This window comes from Narcine bancroftii, chromosome 2, assembly GCF_036971445.1.
Source record: "Narcine bancroftii isolate sNarBan1 chromosome 2, sNarBan1.hap1, whole genome shotgun sequence".
In the NCBI taxonomy this organism is placed as follows: domain Eukaryota; kingdom Metazoa; phylum Chordata; class Chondrichthyes; order Torpediniformes; family Narcinidae; genus Narcine; species Narcine bancroftii.
Window position 1 is genome coordinate 257,722,910 of NC_091470.1, and position 19,431 is coordinate 257,742,340.

At 57.7% G+C, this 19,431-nt stretch overlaps 2 protein-coding genes across 2 annotated transcripts in view; one reads left to right on the forward strand and one right to left on the reverse strand.

Moving 5' to 3' along the window:
* sntb1 (syntrophin, basic 1) overlaps window positions 1-19,431 on the forward strand; it is a 125,225-nt gene that overhangs the window by 31,383 nt on the left and 74,411 nt on the right.
* Window positions 6,457-10,098, reverse strand: LOC138752226 (uncharacterized). The gene is made up of 6 exons (XM_069915208.1): window positions 10,022-10,098; window positions 9,662-9,796; window positions 9,278-9,378; window positions 8,848-9,031; window positions 7,484-7,534; window positions 6,457-6,697 (listed from the first exon to the last, which is right to left on the reverse strand). The coding sequence occupies exons 2-6, from the start codon at window positions 9,793-9,795 to the stop codon at window positions 6,457-6,459; spliced, it is 711 nt and encodes a 236-aa protein (XP_069771309.1). The 5' UTR covers window position 9,796; window positions 10,022-10,098.

Consider the following 19,431-nt stretch of genomic DNA (forward strand, 5'->3'; position numbering starts at 1 on the left):
TCTCTCTCTCGTCTCCTACCTATCTCTCTCTCGTCTCCGCCTATCTCTCTCTCGTCTCCTGCCTCTCTCTCTCGTCTCCCGCCTCTCTCTCTCTCCCGCCTCTCTCTCTCATCTCCCTCTCTATCGTCTGCCCTCCTCTCTCTCGTCTCCCGCCTCTCTCTCTCGTCTCCGCCTCTCTCTCTCTCTCTCGTCTCCCGCCTCTCTCTCTCGTCGCCCGCCTCTGTCTCTCTCTCGTCTCCCGCCTCTCTCTCTCTCGTCTCCGCCTCTCTCTCTCTCGTCTCCCGCCTCTCTCTCTCTCGTCTCCCGCCTCTCTCTCTCTCTCGTCTCCCGCTCTCTCTCTCTCTCGTCTCCCGCCTCTCTCTCTCTCGTCGCTCCGCCTCTCTCTCTCTCGTCTCCGCCCTCTCTCTCTCTCGTCTCCCGCCTCTCTCTCTCTCGTCTCCCGCCTCTCTCTCTCTCGTCTCCCGCCTCTCTCTCTCTCGTCTCCCGCCTCTCTCTCTCTCGTCTCCCGCCTCTCTCTCTCTGTCGCCCGCCTCTCTCTCTCTCGTCGCCCGCCTCTCTCTCTCGTCGCCCGCCTCTCTCTCTCTCGTCGCCCGCCTCTCTCTCCTCGTCTCCCGCCTCTCTCTCCTCGTCTCCCGCCTCTCTCCCTCGTCTCCCGCCTCTCTCCCTCGTCTCCCGCTCTCTCCCTCGTCTCCCGCCTCTCTCCCTCGTCTCCCGCCTCTCTCGTCTCTCTCTCTCTCGTCTCGCCTCTCTCTCTCTCTCGTCTCGCCTCTCTCTCTCTCTCGTCTCTCGTCTCGCCTCCTCTCTCTCTCTCGTCTCCCCTCCTCCCCCTCGTCTCCCTCCTCCCTCTCGTCTCCCCTCCTCCTCTCGTCTCCCCTCCTCCCTCTCGACTCCCCTCCTCCCTCTCGTCTCCCCTCCTCCCTCTCGTCTCCCCTCCTCCTCTCGTCTCCCCTCCTCCCTCTCGTCTCCCCTCCTCCCTCTCGTCTCCCCTCCTCCCTCTCGTCTCCCTCCTCCTCTCGTCTCCCCTCCTCCTCTCGTCTCCCCTCCTCCCTCTCGTCTCCCCTCCTCCCTCTCGTCTCCCCTCCTCCCTCTCGTCTCCCCTCCTCCCTCTCGTCTCCTCCTCCCTCGTCCCTCTCCCTCTCGTCTCCCCTCCTCCCTCTCGTCTCCCCTCTCTCTCATCGTCTCCCCTCCTCTCTCTCGTCTCCCCTCCTCTCTCTCGTCTCCCCTCCTCTCTCTCGTCTCCCCTCCTCTCTCTCGTCTCCCCTCCTCTCTCTCGTCTCCCCTCCTCTCTCTCGTCTCCCTCCTCTCTCTCGTCTCCTCTCTCTCGTCTCCCCTCCTCTCTCTCGTCTCCCCTCCTCTCTCTCGTCTCCCCTCCTCTCTCTCGTCTCCCCTCCTCTCTCTCGTCTCCCCTCCTCTCTCTCGTCTCCCCTCCTCTCTCTCGTCTCCCCCCTCTCTCGTCTCCCCCTCCCTCTCGTCAACCCCCTCCTCTCGTCAACCCCCTCCCTCTCGTCTCCTCCCCTTCTCTCGTCTCCTCCCTCTTCTCTCGTCTCCTCCCCTTCTCTCGTCTCCTCCCCCTTCTCTCGTCTCCTCCCCCTTCTCGTCTCCGTCTCAACCCTCTCTCTCTCCATCCCCCCGCTCTCACTCCATCTCCCCTTCTCTCTCCGAATCCCCCCTCTCTCCGTCTCCCCCATCTTTCGCTCTCCGTCTCCCCCCTCTCGCTCTCCATCTCCCCCTTCTCTCCCTCTCTCTGTCTCCCTCCCTCGACTCCCGCCTCTCTCTCTCGTCTTCCGCCTCTCTCTCGTCTCCCGCCTGTCTCTCTCTCGTCTCCCGCCTCTCTCTCTCTCTCTCGTCTCCCGCCTCTCTCTCTCTCTCTCTCGTCTCCCGCCTCTCTCTCTCTCTCTCGTCTCCCGCCTCTCTCTCACTCTCCGGCCTCTCTTTCTCTCTCGTCTCACGCCTCTCTCTCTCTCTCGTCTCCCGCCTCTCTCTCTCTCTCGTCTCCCGCCTCTCTCTCTCTCTCGTCTCCCCCTCTTTCGCTTTCCGTCTCCCCCCTCTTTCGCTCTCCGTCTCCCCCCCCTCTCGCTCTCCGTCTCCCCCTTCTCTCCCTCTCTCTGTCTCCCTCTCTCGACTCCAGCCTCTCTCTCTCGTCTCTCGCCTCTCTCTCTTGTCTCTCCGCCTCTCTCTCGTCTCCCGCCTCTCTCTCTCGTCTCCCGCCTCTCTCTCGTCTCCCGCCTCTCTCTCTCTCGTCTCTCGTCTCCCGCCTCTCTCTCTCTCTCGTCTCTCGCCTCTCTCTCTCTCGTCTCTCCCGCCTCTCTCTCGTCTCCTTCTCTCTCTCTCGTCTCCCGCCACTTTCTCTCTCTCGTCTCCCGCCCTTCTCTCTCTCTCCTCTCCTCTCTCTCTCTCCTATCTCTCTCCCTTTTTCTCCTCACTCTCTCTCGTCTCCCGCCTCTCTCTCTTCTCCCGCCTCTCTCTCTCTCTCTCTGTCTCCCGTCTCTCTCTCTCTCTCGTCTCCCGCCTATCTCTCTCTCGTCTCCCGCCTATCTCTCTCTCGTCTCCTGCCTCTCTCTCTCGTCTCCTGCCTCTCTCTCTCCCGCCTCTCTCTCTCTCCCGCCTCTCTCTCTCTCATCTCCCTCTCTATCGTCTGCCCTCCTCTCTCTCGTCTCCCGCCACTTTCTCTCTCTCTCGTCTCCCGCCACTTTCTCTCTTCGTCTCCCGCCTCTCTCTCTTCTCCCGCCTCTCTCTCTCTCTCTCTGTCTCCCGTCTCTCTCTCTCTCTCGTCTCCCGCCTATCTCTCTCTCGTCTCCTACCTATCTCTCTCTCGTCTCCCGCCTATCTCTCTCTCGTCTCCTGCCTCTCTCTCTCGTCTCCCGCCTCTCTCTCTCTCCCGCCTCTCTCTCTCTCATCTCCCTCTCTATCGTCTGCCCTCCTCTCTCTCGTCTCCCGCCTCTCTCTCTCGTCTCCCGCCTCTCTCTCTCTCTCTCTCGTCTCCCGCCTCTCTCTCTCGTCGCCCGCCTCTGTCTCTCTCTCGTCTCCCGCCTCTCTCTCTCTCGTCTCCCGCCTCTCTCTCTCTCGTCTCCCGCCTCTCTCTCTCTCGTCTCCCGCCTCTCTCTCTCTCGTCTCCCGCCTCTCTCTCTCTCGTCTCCCGCCTCTCTCTCTCTCGTCTCCCGCCTCTCTCTCTCTCGTCTCCCGCCTCTCTCTCTCTCGTCTCCCGCCTCTCTCTCTCTCGTCTCCGCCTCTCTCTCTCGTCTCCCGCCTCTCTCTCTCTCGTCTCCCGCCTCTCTCTCTCTCGTCTCCCGCCTCTCTCTCTCTCGTCGCCCGCCTCTCTCTCTCGTCGCCCGCCTCTCTCTCTCTCGTCGCCCGCCTCTCTCTCTCTCGTCGCCCGCCCTCTGTCTCTCCCTCGTCTCCCGCCTCTCTCCCTCGTCTCCCGCCTCTCTCCCTCGTCTCCCGCCTCTCTCCCTCGTCTCCCGCCTCTCTCCCTCGTCTCCCGCCTCTCTCCCTCGTCTCCCGCCTCTCTCTCTCTCGTCTCCCGCCTCTCTCCCTCGTCTCCCGCCTCTCTCCCTCGTCTCCCGCCTATCTCCCTCGTCTCCCGCCTCTCTCCCTCGTCTCCCGCCTCTCTCCCTCGTCTCCCGCCTCTCCCTCGTCTCCCGCCTCTCTCCCTCGTCTCCCGCCTCTCTCCCTCGTCTCCCGCCTCTCTCCCTCGTCTCCCGCCTCTCTCCCTCGTCTCCCGCCTCTCTCTCGTCTCCCGCCTCTCTCTCTCTCTCGTCTCCCGCCTCTCTCTCTCTCTCGTCTCTCGTCTCCCGCCTCTCTCTCTCTCTCGTCTCCCCTCCTCCCTCTCGTCTCCCCTCCTCCCCCTCGTCTCCCCTCCTCCCTCTCGTCTCCCCTCCTCCCTCTCGTCTCCCCTCCTCCCTCTCGACTCCCCTCCTCCCTCTCGTCTCCCTCCTCCCTCTCGTCTCCCCTCCTCCCTCTCGTCTCCCCTCCTCCCTCTCGTCTCCCCTCCTCCCTCTCGTCTCCCCTCCTCCCTCTCGTCTCCCTCCTCCCTCTCGTCTCCCCTCCTCCCTCTCGTCTCCCCTCCTCCCTCTCGTCTCCCCTCCTCCCTCTCGTCTCCCCTCCTCCCTCTCGTCTCCCCTCCTCCCTCTCGTCTCCCCTCCTCCCTCTCGTCTCCCCTCCTCCCTCTCGTCTCCCCTCCTCCCTCTCGTCTCCCCTCCTCCCTCTCGTCTCCCCTCCTCCCTCTCGTCTCCCTCCTCTCTCTCGTCTCCCCTCCTCCCTCTCGTCTCCCCTCCTCCCTCTCGTCTCCCCTCCTCCCTCTCGTCTCCCCTCCTCTCTCTCATCTCCCCTCCTCATTCTCTCAATACCCCCCCTTCCTCTCCACACCCCCAGTCTCTCTTAGCATTTCTCTCTTCTGCCCTTCCACCCACATGCACCTCTTCCCCCCCCTCCCAACCCTTTCACCTTTCTAGTTTAGGCCCTTGCCTGCTTATTGATTGTACCCTCTACGAAGGACTCAGGCATGAAACGTAGCAAACCCTCAGATGCTGCATCCCCAGCACTTTTGTGCATTGCTCTATACAAGACTTTGGTGGGGTCCAAATCTGGTGCATCATGTGCAGTTTATGGTCACTTAACTCCAGAACAAGATATCGACAAAGAGTGACAAAGTGCAAGGAAGATTTGCAAGGATGTGAAAGTGCAGGAAGTATGTGGAAGCTTTGGAGAGTATAGTCCTGATCACCCAGGGAAGCAAAGATTAAGGGGAGGAGGCCGGGGAATGGGCAGAGAGGAAAACAAGCCAGCTCACGAACAACAGGCAGGGCAGACTATAAAAAATTAAAACATTTAAAATTGTAAAAGTGAAAGTTCTCTGAAGTAACACAGAAACGTGGTGAAGATGGGAGCAAATATTCAGCTAGCAGAGGACCTTGGTGGGGCTTTGGTCATAGCAACTGTTTAAATAAAGTTGTGCTTGAATAAAATGGCATCTCCCAGGATGAAGAGCTGGTTGATGCACTCGTCGGAGATGTGGGACTCTCTTAAAGTGTCTCCTTATCCTTGCTTAGTTAGAGTCGCACAGTCAGAGGTTTTATCTATAAACCGGCGGGGGGAGGGGGATTAATTATCTATAATGTTATTGTCTGTCTTTCGACTGGCTCTGTGGAGGGGTTGAAACCTGCAAATGCTGTGACGGTTAAATGTTTTCAAAGAATGTGATTGAAAATAAATAAAATGTTTTAAGGTTTATACATTTAAGTTTGTTCAGTGTAAATACTTTGTCTTTTAAACTGTAGATTCTTTATACAGTTTAGGCAGTGTAAGAGCAAGTCTCAAGCAACCAGAAAATACATTAAACTGGCATCTACCAATCCCCATAGGTGCCGGAAACCAGGGATTTTACTGTAGATAGAACGTATTTTTGCCTGGAGGATGGTGACTAGTGGAATTCCACAGGGATCTGTTCTGGGAACTTTGTGATTTTATAAACAACCTAGACAACGAAGTGGAGAGGTGGGTCAGTGAGTTTGTAGATGATACAAAGGTTGGTGGTGTTGTGGATAGTACAGAAGGTTGGTGTAGGTTACAACAGGGTAGAGACAGGATGCAGAGTCGGGCGGAGAAGTGGCAGATGTTCAACCTGGATCAGTGTGAGGTGATGCATACTGGAAGGACAAATCAGGTTGAGTTCAAGGTTAATGGTTGGTTACTTAAGGACGTGGAGGAACAGAGGGACCTTGGGTGCAAATCCATACCTCCCTCAAGGTCACCGCACAGGTTTGATAGGATAGTAAGAAGGGATTGAGTCCAGGAGTCGAGAGGAAATGTTGTCACTCTACAAATCTCTAGTGAGACCCCACTGAGAGTCTTGTGTTCAGTTCTCATTACAGGAAGTATGTGGATGCTGAGGAGAGGGGCAGAGGAGATTGACCAGGACGTTGCCTGGATTGGGAAACAAGTGAGACAGAGGTGGGATTTTTTACTTTGGAGCGACAAATGTTGAGCCGTTATAAGAGGCGGCTTCTTTACTTTGGGACAAAAGTAGCAACCACCAGAAACCATCTGCTTAAGTGAAGAGAGGGAAATTTATGGGAGATGTCAGGGGTAAGTTTTTTTTTTAAACACAGAGTGTGGTGGTGAAGGATGGCACCATAGAACATAAGAAATAGGAGCAGGAGTAGGCCATTCGGCCATCAAGCCTGCTCCACAATTCAGTAAGATCCCATCATTGGCTCAACTCCATCCAACTGTCTTTTCCCCTTATCCCTTAATTCCTTTTCGATGTAAAAATCTAAATATGTTTAATGAAGTCGCTTCAACTGCTTCCCTGGGCAGAGAATTCCACAGATTCACGACACTCTGGGAAAACAGTTTTTCCTCATCTTTGTCTTAAATGATTCCCTGAATCTTGAAGCTGTGTCCCCTAGTTCTGGTCTCACCTACCAGTGAAAACAATTCTTTCATAATTTAATATTTCTAAGATCTCCTCTCATTCTTCTGAATTCGTGAGGATAATCCCGGACAATTGAGTCTCTCCTCATAGGTCAACCCCCTCATCTTTGGCATCAACCTGATGAACCTCCTCTGGACTGCCTCCAAGGCCAGTCTATCCTTCCTCAAGTATGGAGACCAGAACTGTACACAATTTTCCAGGGGCAGCCTCACCAGTATCTTGTACAGTTGCAGCATGACCTCTCTGCTCTTGAATTCAGTTCCTCTAGCGATGAGGCCAACATTTCATCTGCCTTCTTAATAACCTGCTGGATCTGCATCCCAACTTTTTGCAATTCATGCACAAACCCTTCCAATTCCTTCTGCACAACAGCATGCCTGCAGTTTTTCACCATTTAAATAATAATCTTCTCTTCTATTTTTCCTACCAAAGTGGATGACCTCGCATTTACTAACATTGTTCTCCATCTGCCAGATCTTCGCCCACTCACCTAACAAATAGATTCTTCTGCAGCCTCTCCATATCCTCTGAATAATTTGCTTTTCCAATTTCATATCATCCACAAACTTATCTGCAAAATACTCTGTCCCCTGTCCCAAATCATCAATGTAAATGATGAACAGTTGCGGGCACCCCCCCCCCCCCCCCCCCACTTACCACTGTCTGTCAATCAGTAAAACACCCATTTATCCTAACTCTGCCTTCTGTCAGTTAACTAATCCTCAATCCACACCAATATACTTCCCCCAACTCCATTCATCTGGATCTTATTGATAAGTTTCTTGGACGACACCCTCATGGCACCTTATCAAACACATTATATCACCTCTATCATTGTTCCCCTCTATCTAATACACCCATTATATCCCCAAAGAACTCCAGCAAATTGGTCAAACATGATCTGCCCTTTCTGAATCCCTGCTGCATCTGCCTAATCAAACCCCTTTGTTCTAAATGCCTCGCTATTTCATCCTTAATGACAGCTTCAAGCATTCCCCGACTCTACAGACGTTAGGCTAACTGGCTGATAGTTATCCATCTTCTGCTTACATCCCTTTATAAAAAGTGCGTGACATTTGCTGTCTTCCAATCTGCTGGGACCTGCCCAGAATCCAGAGAATCTTGGTAAATGATGACCAAAGCATTGACTGTAATTCCTGCCATTTTCCCTCAATGCCCTGAGATGCATCCCATCAGGACCAGGGATTTGTCTGCTTTCCATCCCATTAGTTTGTTCATCACTATCTCTTTTGTACAATTATCTTATCAAGGCCCTTACATCCCTATCACCACTCTTTGGCATGCTGGATGTGTCTTCCACCATGAAGGTTGACACAAAATATCTGTTCAATGCCTTGCCCATTCCCTCATTACTCAATATAAAAATCCTGCTCTCATCTTCCAAGAGGCCTCTGTTGACTTCTATATATTTATAAAATGTTTTGCTCTCTGTTTTTATATTTTGTGCTAATTTCCCTTCATAATCCTTCTTCCCTTTCCTTATTTCCCATTAGTTCTCCTTTGTTGCCTTTTAAAGTTTGCCCAATCCTTCAGTTTCCCACTATTCTTGGTGACTTTGTACACATGAGCTTTTAATTTTATACTTTCCTTTATTTCCTTAGTTAACCAAGACTGGGTCTTCCCTCTATTACTGCCCCTTATTTTTAAACAGGAATATAATTTTGTTGAGCACTGTGAAAAATCTTGAAAGTCTTCCTCTGTTCCTCAAATGTTCTGCCAACGAGGGGGACATTTAAAAGATTGTTAGACAACCACACGGAAGCAGGATAAATAGAGTGTTATGGGTGGAGGGGTGGAGGTGGTGGTTGATTGTTTATATAGTTTGACACATCGTGGGCCAAAGGGCCTGTAACATGATGGAATGTTCTATGATCTTGCTGGTACTTGAGTAGCTGGGTTACAGGGAAAATTTTAACAGGTTATCCTGGAGCAGTGGAGGACAGGCAGAGATTTGAAAGGTGGAGAAAATTATGAGGGGTTTAGAGACTCAAAACGTGGAAACAAGCCCTTCACCCGTTAGTGGCCAAACTGTCCCACCTACACTGGTCCTGCCTGCCCAATGTCCCTCTAAACCCATCCCATCCATGGATCCTTCCACCCACACTGATCCCACCTGCCCCATGTCCTTCTAAACCTGTCCCATCTGTGGATCCATCCCACTCACACTGGTCGCACCTCCCACGTCTCACTAAATCAGTCCATCTGGGGATCCATCTGGGGATCATCTGGGGATCCATCTGGGGATCCATCTGGGATCCATCTGGGGATCCAACTGGGGCTCCCTGAAGTGCGGGGATCGGGCAAGTGGGGACCGAGAAGGGGTGCGCAGGTGAGCGGACACAGTCAGCTCTCAGGAAGTATAGAACTGCAGCGTTTAAAGGGAGAGGGTGCACCTGTTTCCACTCGAGTGTGGGGAGGGGAGAGAGGAGGGACTTACATTTACCGTCACCTTCCGCCTCTCCATCCGTGCTTCTACCTGCTCCTTCCTCTTCTCCCTCTCGGGCATCGCTTCTCCATCCCCCTCCTTCTCCCGCGCCTTCTTCTGACGGTACTTAATGGCGAGAGTGGCATCGTTTGCTGCAGGAAGGGGAGACACAGAGGCTGGATGTGCGCTAGCAAGTCTTCACCCACACCCCTCCATCACAAATAAATAAGTGCTCCATGCAGAGCGCAACGAAGGGATTAGGGAGTGGGTGGTGGAAAGGGAAGGGAAGGTTGAAAAGGATGAGGAAGGGAACGGTGAGCAGGGGAGATGTGGATGGGGAAGGTGGATTGAGGGGAGAAGAAGGGGGAATGGAGGGAGGACGATGAAGTGAGCCTCACCACGACACTGCCGGCAGTACCACTGACGAATGCCTTTGGCCATTTTCTCCGTGATCTGGATGCAGTCTCCGTGGAACCATTCGTTACACTTGTCACAGCCGCTGTGCGGGGAGCAGGAGGGTGTGAGGAGAGAGAGAGGTGGTGGGAAGAGGGGAGATTTATGTGGGTCCCGGCCAACTCTCCCACCACAGGGATCCCAACCTATTCCATCACCTCTCCACATGACCCCACTCATTCCCCAGGACCCTTAACATCTACACAACCTCTGCTCTCCATGCACCCATGCCCACCCCATTACCAATCCGAAACGCCAACCCTTCCCCAACATTTCCTGACATTTCCGCCTCCCCCCGACACCCACTTCCCGAGACCCTCCCCACTCACATCATGAAACAGTTGATGTCTGGCCTCCGGGCAGACACAATAAACCGGAGCTGCGAGCAACCCGGGATCTTCCAGTCCCAGGGATCCCGTCCTTGCCTCTCGTGCCCCTTCCACCGTCCCTGCTGCTTCTCCATCCTGGAGAGGAGGGGTGGGAGGGAAGGAGACGGTAAGTAGGCAAGAGACCACACTCCAAAACACTCTGTATCCACCTCTTGGGTCTTGGTTGAAACCCACCAAAACGATGTCCCCAAACCCCACCAACTCTCCTCTTCCCTCCCACCTCCCCTCTAATCCCATCCCCATCCCCAATCAATCTCCCCTCCAACCATCCATCCACTTCCCTCCACATCCTCTCCTCACCACCTCCTCCATCCTTCCTCCGCCTCAAACGGACGAGCAACCGCTCCGCAGTACAACCGCGAGGAATATGGCGCTGACAGACGGGCCTCCTATTCTCGGCCCCACCGGCGGCCGGGAGCGGTACTACAGCCCCCACACTGACCGCACCACACGACTCTCTCCCAGACACCAATCTCTCCCCACACTGACCCCACCGCCCCGCTCTCTCCCCACAGACCAATCTCTCCCCACACTGACCCCACCGCCCCGCTCTCTCCCCACAGACCAATCTCTCCCCACACTGACACCCCACCGCCCCGCTCTCTCCCCACAGACCAATCTCTCCCCACACTGACCCCACCGCCCCGCTCTCCCCACAGACCAATCTCTCCCCACACTGACCCCACCGCCCCGCTCTCTCCCCACAGACCAATCTCTCCCCACACTGACCCCACCGCCCCGCTCTCTCCCCACAGACCAATTTCTCCCCACACTGACCCCACCGACCCGCTCTCACCCCACAGACCAATCTCTCCCCACACTGACCCCACCGCCCCGCTCTCTCCCCACAGACCAATCTCTCCCCACACTGACCCCACCGCCCCGCTCTCTCCCCACAGACCAATCTCTCCCCACACTGACCCCACCGCCCCGCTCTCTCCCCACAGACCAATCTCTCCCCACACTGACCCCACCGCCCCGCTCTCCCCACAGACCAATCTCTCCCCACACTGACCCACCGCCCCGCTCTCTCCCCACAGACCAATTTCTCCCCACACTGACCCCACCGACCCGCTCTCACCCCACAGACCAATTTCTCCCCACATTGACGCCACCAGCCCCGCTCTCTCCCCACAGACCAATCTCTCCCCACACTGACCCCACCCGCCCCGCTCTCTCCCCACAGACCATCTCTCCCCACACTGACCCCACCGCCCCGCTCTCTCCCCACAGACCAATCTCTCCCCACACTGACCCCACCGCCCCGCTCTCTCCCCACAGACCAATCTATCCCCACACTGACCCCACCACCCCACTCTCACCCCACAGAACAATCTCTCCCCCACACTGACCCCACCGCCCCGCTCTCTCCCCACAGACCAATTTCTCCCCACACTGACCCCACCGACCGCCTCTCACCCCACAGACCAATCTCTCCCCACACTGACGCCCCACCGCCCGCTCTCTCCCCACAGCCCCCTCTCCCCACAGCCCCCACCGACCCCCACTCTCTCCCCACAGCCACCACACTGACCCACACCCCTCCTCTCTCCCCAAAGGCCCTCTCCTCACAGCCCCCTCTCCCCACAACCGCGACCGCCGTGTTCTATCCCCAAAGCCACCACTCTGATCCCACGGCCCCCTCTCTCCCTACAGCCCCACACTGGACCCCACCACTCCCTCTCTCCCCACAGGCCCCACACTGACCCCATCGCCCCCTCTCTTCCCACAACCGCCACCGCACCCCTCTCCTCCCCACCGCCTCCCTTTCTCCCCACAGCCCCATGTCAGCCCCCACACTGACCCCACTGCTCCGCTCTCTCTCCACAGCTACCGCACTGACCCTACCGGCCTCTCTCTCCCCACAACCCCCAAACCGACGCGACCGCCCCGCTCTCTCCCCACAGCCCCCACACTGACACCACCCGCCCCACACTCTCCCTCAGGCCCCACATTCTCCCCACAGACCAATCTCTCCCCACACTGACCCCACCGCCCCGCTCTCTCCCCAAAGACCAATCACTCCCCACACTGAACCCACCGCCCCGCTCTCTCCCCACAGACCAATCTCTCCCAACACTGACCCCACCGCCCCGCTCTCTCCCCACAGACCAATCTCTCCCCACTATGACCCACCGCCCCTCTCTCTCCCCACTGCCCCCACAATGACCCCAACGCCCCGCTCTCTCCCACAGACCAATCTCTCCCCACACTGACCCCACCGCCCCGCTCTCTCCCCACAGACCAATCTCTCCCCACACTGACCCCACCGCCCCGCTCTCTCCCCACAGACCAATTTCTCCCACACTGACCCCACCGACCCGCTCTCACCCCACAGACCAATTTCTCCCCACATTGACGCCACCCGCCCCGCTCTCTCTCCCCACAGACCAATCTCTCCCCACACTGACCCCACCGCCCCGCTCTCTCCCCACAGACCAATCTCTCCCCACACTGACCCCACCGCCCCGCTCTCTCCCCACAGACCAATCTCTCCCCACACTGACCCACCGCTCGCTCTCTCCCCACAGACCAATCTATCCCCACACTGACCCCACCACCCCACTCTCACCCCACAGAACAATCTCTCCCCACACTGACCCCACCACCGCCCCGCTCTCTCCCACAGACCATTTCTCCCCACACTGACCCCACCGACCCGCTCTCACCCCACAGACCAATCTCTCCCCACACTGACGCCACCGCCCCGCTCTCTCCCACAGCCCCCTCTCCCCACAGCCCCCACCGCCCCACTCTCTCCCCACAGCCACAACACTGACCCACACCCCTCCTCTCTCCCCAAAGGCCCCTCTCCCACACAGCCCCCCTCTCCCCACAACCGCGACCGCCGTGTTCTATCCCCAAAGCCACCACTCTGATCCCACGGCCCCCTCTCTCCCTACAGCCCCACACTGACCCCACCACTCCTCTCTCCCCACAGGCCCCACACTGACCCCATCGCCCCCTCTCTTCCCACAACCGCCACCGCAACCCCTCTCCCACCGCCTCCCTTTCTCCCCACAGCCCCATGTCAGCCCCCACACTGACCCCACTGCTCCGCTCTCTCTCCACAGCTACCGCACTGACCCTACCGGCCTCTCTCTCCCCACAACCCCCAAACCGACGCGACCGCCCCGCTCTCTCCCCACAGCCCCCACACTGACACCACCCGCCCACACTCTCCCCTCAGGCCTCACATTCTCCCCACAGACCAATCTCTCCCCACACTGACCCCACCGCCCCGCTCTCTCCCAAAGACCAATCACTCCCCACACTGAACCCACCGCCCCGCTCTCTCCCCACAGACCAATCTCTCCCAACACTGACCCCACCGCCCCGCTCTCTCCCCACAGACCAATCTCTCCCCACTATGACCCACCGCCCCTCTCTCTCCCCACTGCCCCCACAATGACCCCAACGCCCCGCTCTCTCCCACAGACCAATCTCTCCCCACACTGACCCCACTGCCCCGCTCTCTCCCCACAGACATATCTCTCCCAACACTGACCCCACCACCCCGTTCTCCGCCACAGACCAATCTCTCCCCCACACTGACTTCACCGCCCCTCTCTCTCCCCACAGCCCATACACTGACCCCAACTCCCTGCTCTCTCCCACAGACTAATCTCTCCCCACACTGACCTAACCACCCCGCTCTCTTACCCACAGACCAATCTCTCCTAACACTGACCACACCGACCCGCTTGCTCCCCACAGCCCCAAACTGACCCCACCGACCCGCACTCTCCACACAGACCAATCTCTCCCAACACTACCCCCACCGCCCCGCTCTCTCCCCACAGATCAATCTCTTCCCACACTGACCCACCGCCCCGCTCTCTCCCAACAGACCAATCTCTCCCCACACTGACCCCACCACCCCGCTCTCACCCCACAGACCAATCTCTCCCCACACTGACCCCACCGTCCCGCTCTCTCCCCACAGACCAATCTCTCCCCACACTGACCTCACCGCCCCTCTCTCTCCCCACAGCCCATACACTGACCCCAACTCCCTGCTCTCTCCACACAGACCAATCTCTCCCAACACTAACACCACCGCCCCGCTCTCTCCCCACAGATCAATCTCTTCCCACACTGACCCCAACGCCCAGCTCTCTCCCACAGACAATCTCTCCCCACACTGACCCCACCCGCCCCGCTCTCTCCCCGCAGACCAATCTCTCCCCACACTGACCCCACTGCCCCGCTCTATCCCCACAGACCAATCTCTCCCCACACTGACCCCACTGCCCCACTCTCTCCCCACAGACCAAACTCTCCCCATTATGACCCCACCACCCCGTTCTCCACCACAGACCAATCTCTCCCCACTCTGACCCCACCACCCCGATCTCCGCCACAGACCAATCTCTCCCCACACTGACCCCACCGCCCGCTCTCTCCCCACAGACTAATCTCTACCCCCACTGACCCCACCCGCCCCGCTCTCTCCCCACAGACCAATCTCTCCCCCCACTGATCCACCGCCCCGCACTCTCCCCACAGACCAATCTCTCCCCACACTGACCCCACCACCCCGCTCTCACCCCACAGACCAATCACTCCCCACACTGACCACCACCGCCCCGCTCTCTCCCCACAGACCAGTCTCTCCCCACACTGACCCCACCGCCCCGCTCTCTCCCCACAGACCAATGTCTCCCCACACTGACCCCACCGCCCCGCTCTCTCCCCACAGACCAATCTCTCCCCACACTGGACCCCACCGCCCCGCTCTCTCCCCACAGACCAATCTCTACCCTCTCTGACCCCACCGCCCTGCTCTCTGCCCACAGACCAATCTCTCCCCACACTGAACCCACCGCCCCACTCTCTCCCCACATACCAATCTCTCACCACACTGACCCCACTGCCCCGCTCTCTCCCCAAAGACCATCTCTCTCCACACTGACCCCACTGCCCCGCTCTCTCCCCACAGAAAAATATCTCCCAACACTGACCCCACCACCCCGCACACTCCCCACAGATCAATCTCTCACCACACTGACCCCACCTCCCCGCTATCTCCCCACAGCCCCTACGCTGACCCCAACGCCCCACTCTATCCCCACAGACCAATCTCTCCCCCCACAGATCCCACCGCCCCGCACTCGCCCCACAGACCAATCTGTACCCCCACTGACCCCACCGCCCCGCTCTCTCCCCACAGACCAATCTCTCCCCCCACAGATCCCACCGCCCCGCACTCTCCCACAGACCAATCTCTCCCCCCACTGACCCCACCACCACGCTCTCTCCCCACAGACCAATCTCTTCCCCCACTGACACCACCCGCCCTCCTCTCTCCGCACAGACCCCTCGCTCCCTACAGTCCCTCTCGTCCCCACAGTCCCCTCTCTCCCCACAGTCCCCTCTCTCCCCACAGCCACCTCTCCCCACAGCCCCATCTCCCCACAGCCCCCTCTCCCCACAGCCCCCTCTCCCACAGCCCCTCTCCCCACAGCCCTCTCTCGACACAGCCCCTACAGTGACCCCACCGACCCGCTCTCACCCCACTGCCCAATCTCTCCCCACACTGACCCCACCGCCCGCTCTCTGCCCACAGATCAATCTCTCCCCACACTGACACAACCGCCCCGCTCTCTCCCAACAGACCAATCTCTCCCCACACTGACCCCACCGCCCCACTCTCTCCCCACAGACCAATCTCTCCCACACTGACCCCACCGCCCCGCTCTCTCCCCACGGACCATCTCTCCCCACACTGACACCACCGCCCCGCTCTCTCCCAACAGACCAATCTCTCCCACACTGACCCCACCACCCCACTCTCTCCCCACAGCCAATCTCCCCCACATCTCACTCCCCACAGACCACGCGCTCTCTCCCCACAGACAATCTCTACCCACACTGACGCCATCGCCCCGCACTCTCCCCACAGACCAATCTCTCCCCCCACAGATCACACCGCCCAGCACTCTCCCTACAGACCAATCTCTCCCCCACAGACTCCACCGCCCTCGTCTCTCCGCACAGACCCCTCGCTCCCTACAGTCCCCTCTCTCCCCACAGTCCCCTCTCTCCCCACAGCCCCCTCTCCTCACAGCCCCCTCTCTCCCCACAGATCCCTCTCTCCCCACAACCCCCTCTCTCCCCACAGCCCCCTTTCGACCCACAGCCTCCTCTGTCCACAGCCTCCTCTGCCACAGGCTGCTCTGCCCACAGCCCCCTCTCCCCACAGCCCCATCTCCCCACAGCCCCTCTCCCCACAGCCCCCTCTTCCCACAGCCCCCACCGCCTTACTCTCTCCCCACAGCCCCCTCTACCCACAGCCCTCTCTCGCCAGAGACCCTACAGTGACCCCACCACCCGGCCTCTCTCCCACAGACCAATCTCTCCCCACACTGACCCCACTGCCCTGCTCTCTCCCCACAGCCCCCTCTCTCCCCACAGCCCCATCTCTCTCCACAGCCCCCTCCCTCCCCACAGTCCCCTCTCTCCCCACAGTCCCCTCTCTCCCCACAGCCCCCTCACTCCCCACAGCCCCCTCTCCCCACAGCCCCCACCGCCCCCTCTCTTCCCCACAGCCCCATCTCTCTCCACAGCCCCATCCCTCCCCACAGATCCCTCTCTCCCCACAGATCCCCTCTCTCCCACAACCCCCTCTCTCCCACAGCCCCCTTTCGACCCACAGCCTCCTCTGTCCACAGCCTCCTCTGCCCACAGGCTCCTCCGTCCACAGCCTCCTCTGCCCACAGGCTCCTCTGCCCACAGCCCCCTCTCCCCACAGCCCCATCTCCCCACAGCCCCCTCTCCCCACAACCCCCTCTCTCCCCACAGCCCCCTTTCCCACCACAGCCTCCTCTGCTCACAGCCTCCTCTGTCCACAGCCTCCTCTGCCCACAGCCTCCTCTGCCCACAGCCCCCTCTCCCACAAGCTCCCTCTCCCCACAGCTCCCTCTCCCCACAGCCCCCACCAGCCTCACTCTCTCCCACAGCCACAACACTGACCCCACATCCCTCCTCTCTCCGTATGACCCCCTCTCTCCCCACAGCCCCCTCTCTCCCCACAGCCCCCTCTCTCCCCACAGACCCCTTTCTCCCCACAGCCCCTTCTCCCCACAGCCCCCACCGCCTTACTCTCTCCCCACAGCCCCCTCTACCCACAGCCCTCTCTCGCCAGAGACCCTACAGTGACCCCACCACCCGGCTCTCTCCCACAGACCAATCTCTCCCACACTTACCCCACCGTCCCGCTCTCTCCCCACACAACAATCTCTCCCCCCACTGACCCCACTGCCCTGCTCTCTCCCCACAGCCCCCTCTCCCCACAGATCCCTCCCTCCCCACAATCCCCTCTCTCCCCACAGCCCCCTTTCCACCCACAGCCTCCTCTGCCCACAGCCTCCTCTGCCACAGCCTCCTCTGCCCACAGCCTCCTCTGCCCACAGCCCCCCTCTCCCCACAGCCCCCTCTCCCCACAGCCCCCTCTCCCCACAGCCCCCACCGCCTCACTCTCTCCCCACAGCCCCCTCTACCCACAGCCCTCTCTCGCCACAGACCCTGGAGTGACCCCACCACCCGCCCTCTCCCACAGACCAATCTCTCCCCACACTGACCCACTGCCTGCTCTCTCCCCACAGCCCCCTCTCTCCCCACAGCCCCATCTCTCTCCACAGCCCCCTCCCTCCCCACAGTCCCCTCTCTCCCCACAGCCCCCTCACTCCCACAGCCCCCTCTCCCCACAGCCCCCACCGCCCCACTCTCCTCCCCACAGTCACCACACTGACCCCACAACCCTCCTCTCTCCCCACAGGCCCTTCAACTCACAGCCCCCTCTACTCACAGCCCTCTCTCCCCACAACTCCCACCGCCGCGTTCTCTCCCCAAAGCCAACACTCTGATCCCACTGCCCCCTCCCTCCCTACAGCCCCCCACGCTGACTCCAACACTCCCTCTCTCCCCACAGCCCCCCACTTGCCCCATCGCCCCCTCTCTTCCCACAAACCCACCGCACCCCTCTCTCCCCACCGCCCACCTTTCTCCCCACAGCCCCGTATCAGCCCCCACACTGACCCCACTGCTTCGCTCTCTCCCCACAGCTACCGCACTGACTCTACTGCCCTCTCTCTCCCCACAGACCCCGCAGTGACCCCACCACCCGCTCACTCCCACAGACCAATCTCTCCTCAGCCTCATAATGGCTTCTTTGACTTTCATTGCCACAACTCTGGTCCTCAGCGTTGAAGAATGGCAATTACAGACTCCAAAGGTCATCAAAAGCTTAGAAACAAGCCTAGCTCTCCAATACTTGCGCCAATGAAACTACAAAACATCCATGAGTGTTCACAAACACCTGTGAAACCAAATGTCCCACACTGAAATGAGGGGACTATGAGCCTGTATAAAAAGACCTGTAATTTCTACATGGTCAACCAAAATATAAAAATATTCTTGAATAAAATCTGGAATGTGCTCTTTAATTACAGGAGATTTGTTTGATTACAAATTTAAAACTACTGAGCAAATAAAGGGGAAAATAAAGAACAATGTGATTTTATCCCAAACATCATGGAGGGTACTGTACCTCTGGACGCTGCGTAATTGCACTTAACCCCAGCATATGCAGATTTTCTTATTAAACACAATTTTCTCTGATAGCAATCTGTGAGAATGGACGCTGCGTAATTGTACTTAACCCCAGCATCCGCAAATTTTCTTGTTTAAAACACAATTTTCTTTGATTGCAATCTGTGAGAAGGGGAAACAATGTCCTTCCAAACACTGGGATTTGAATCGAAGACCAGGACAACCTGCTGAGATTTTCAATCAGTGAGATTTTATTGTCTGCCAATGCATTAAGACACAACGTGTCTATTCCAGAGGTCAGGGTTTGCTATAAGGCAGCCATTAACTAATTATATGTTGTCTACCCTGTTGTACAAATTGAAATCTGTGGAACTGCTAAATTGTTTGAGCAGTCACACAGCACATGACTCCATCCAATAGGATTAAAATATAAAACAACACAAATTAGCGAAAAGGCGAATTGAGGTTTAAGATATTATTCTGCTCTCTCTCTTTATTTCAAAGTCATTTGAGTAACACTTAATTCACACATTTAACTAACAAGCTATAAAATCTAGCCTCACCAGGCCCTGATGATAGTTTTTCATGTTGTGGGGATGTGTTTGGACTGTGCTGCTCTGGACCTGAATTCAGTGGGTTTTGAGCCTTTGTCAGACACGTTTGGGTTTGGACTTACTCTTCCCATGGGATGTTACTTGGGCTCAATGCCATGATCTCGTTCACCAGACAGACTTGGTTCATTGTTCATTTTATCTGCTCCAAGATTCCCCATTGGATTGACATAAACATCAGGGGCTTGGTTTGTGACTCTCACCATGGGTACTTTAATGCAATGTATGGAACGATGCAAGTCGTGCCTGGCAGCAGGGTTGCTGCACTGTGAGAGAGATGTGGATCAATCGCAGAACAGTCCGAAAACTGAAGCAGTGCATTCAGACTTCTGGGAAGAGTTAAACAGGCACTTTGACAGCTCACAGACTCTGGATTCAGGGTCAAGGCCTAGTCCTGTGATGAAGTGCTTTGAGAGATTGGTCATGGCCAGAGTTAACACGAACCTAAGCAAAGGTATGGACCCACTACAATTTTCCTACTGTCACAATGACTCCATAGCAGACGCAATATCAATATCACTGGCTCTCCACTTAGCTCCGGATTAC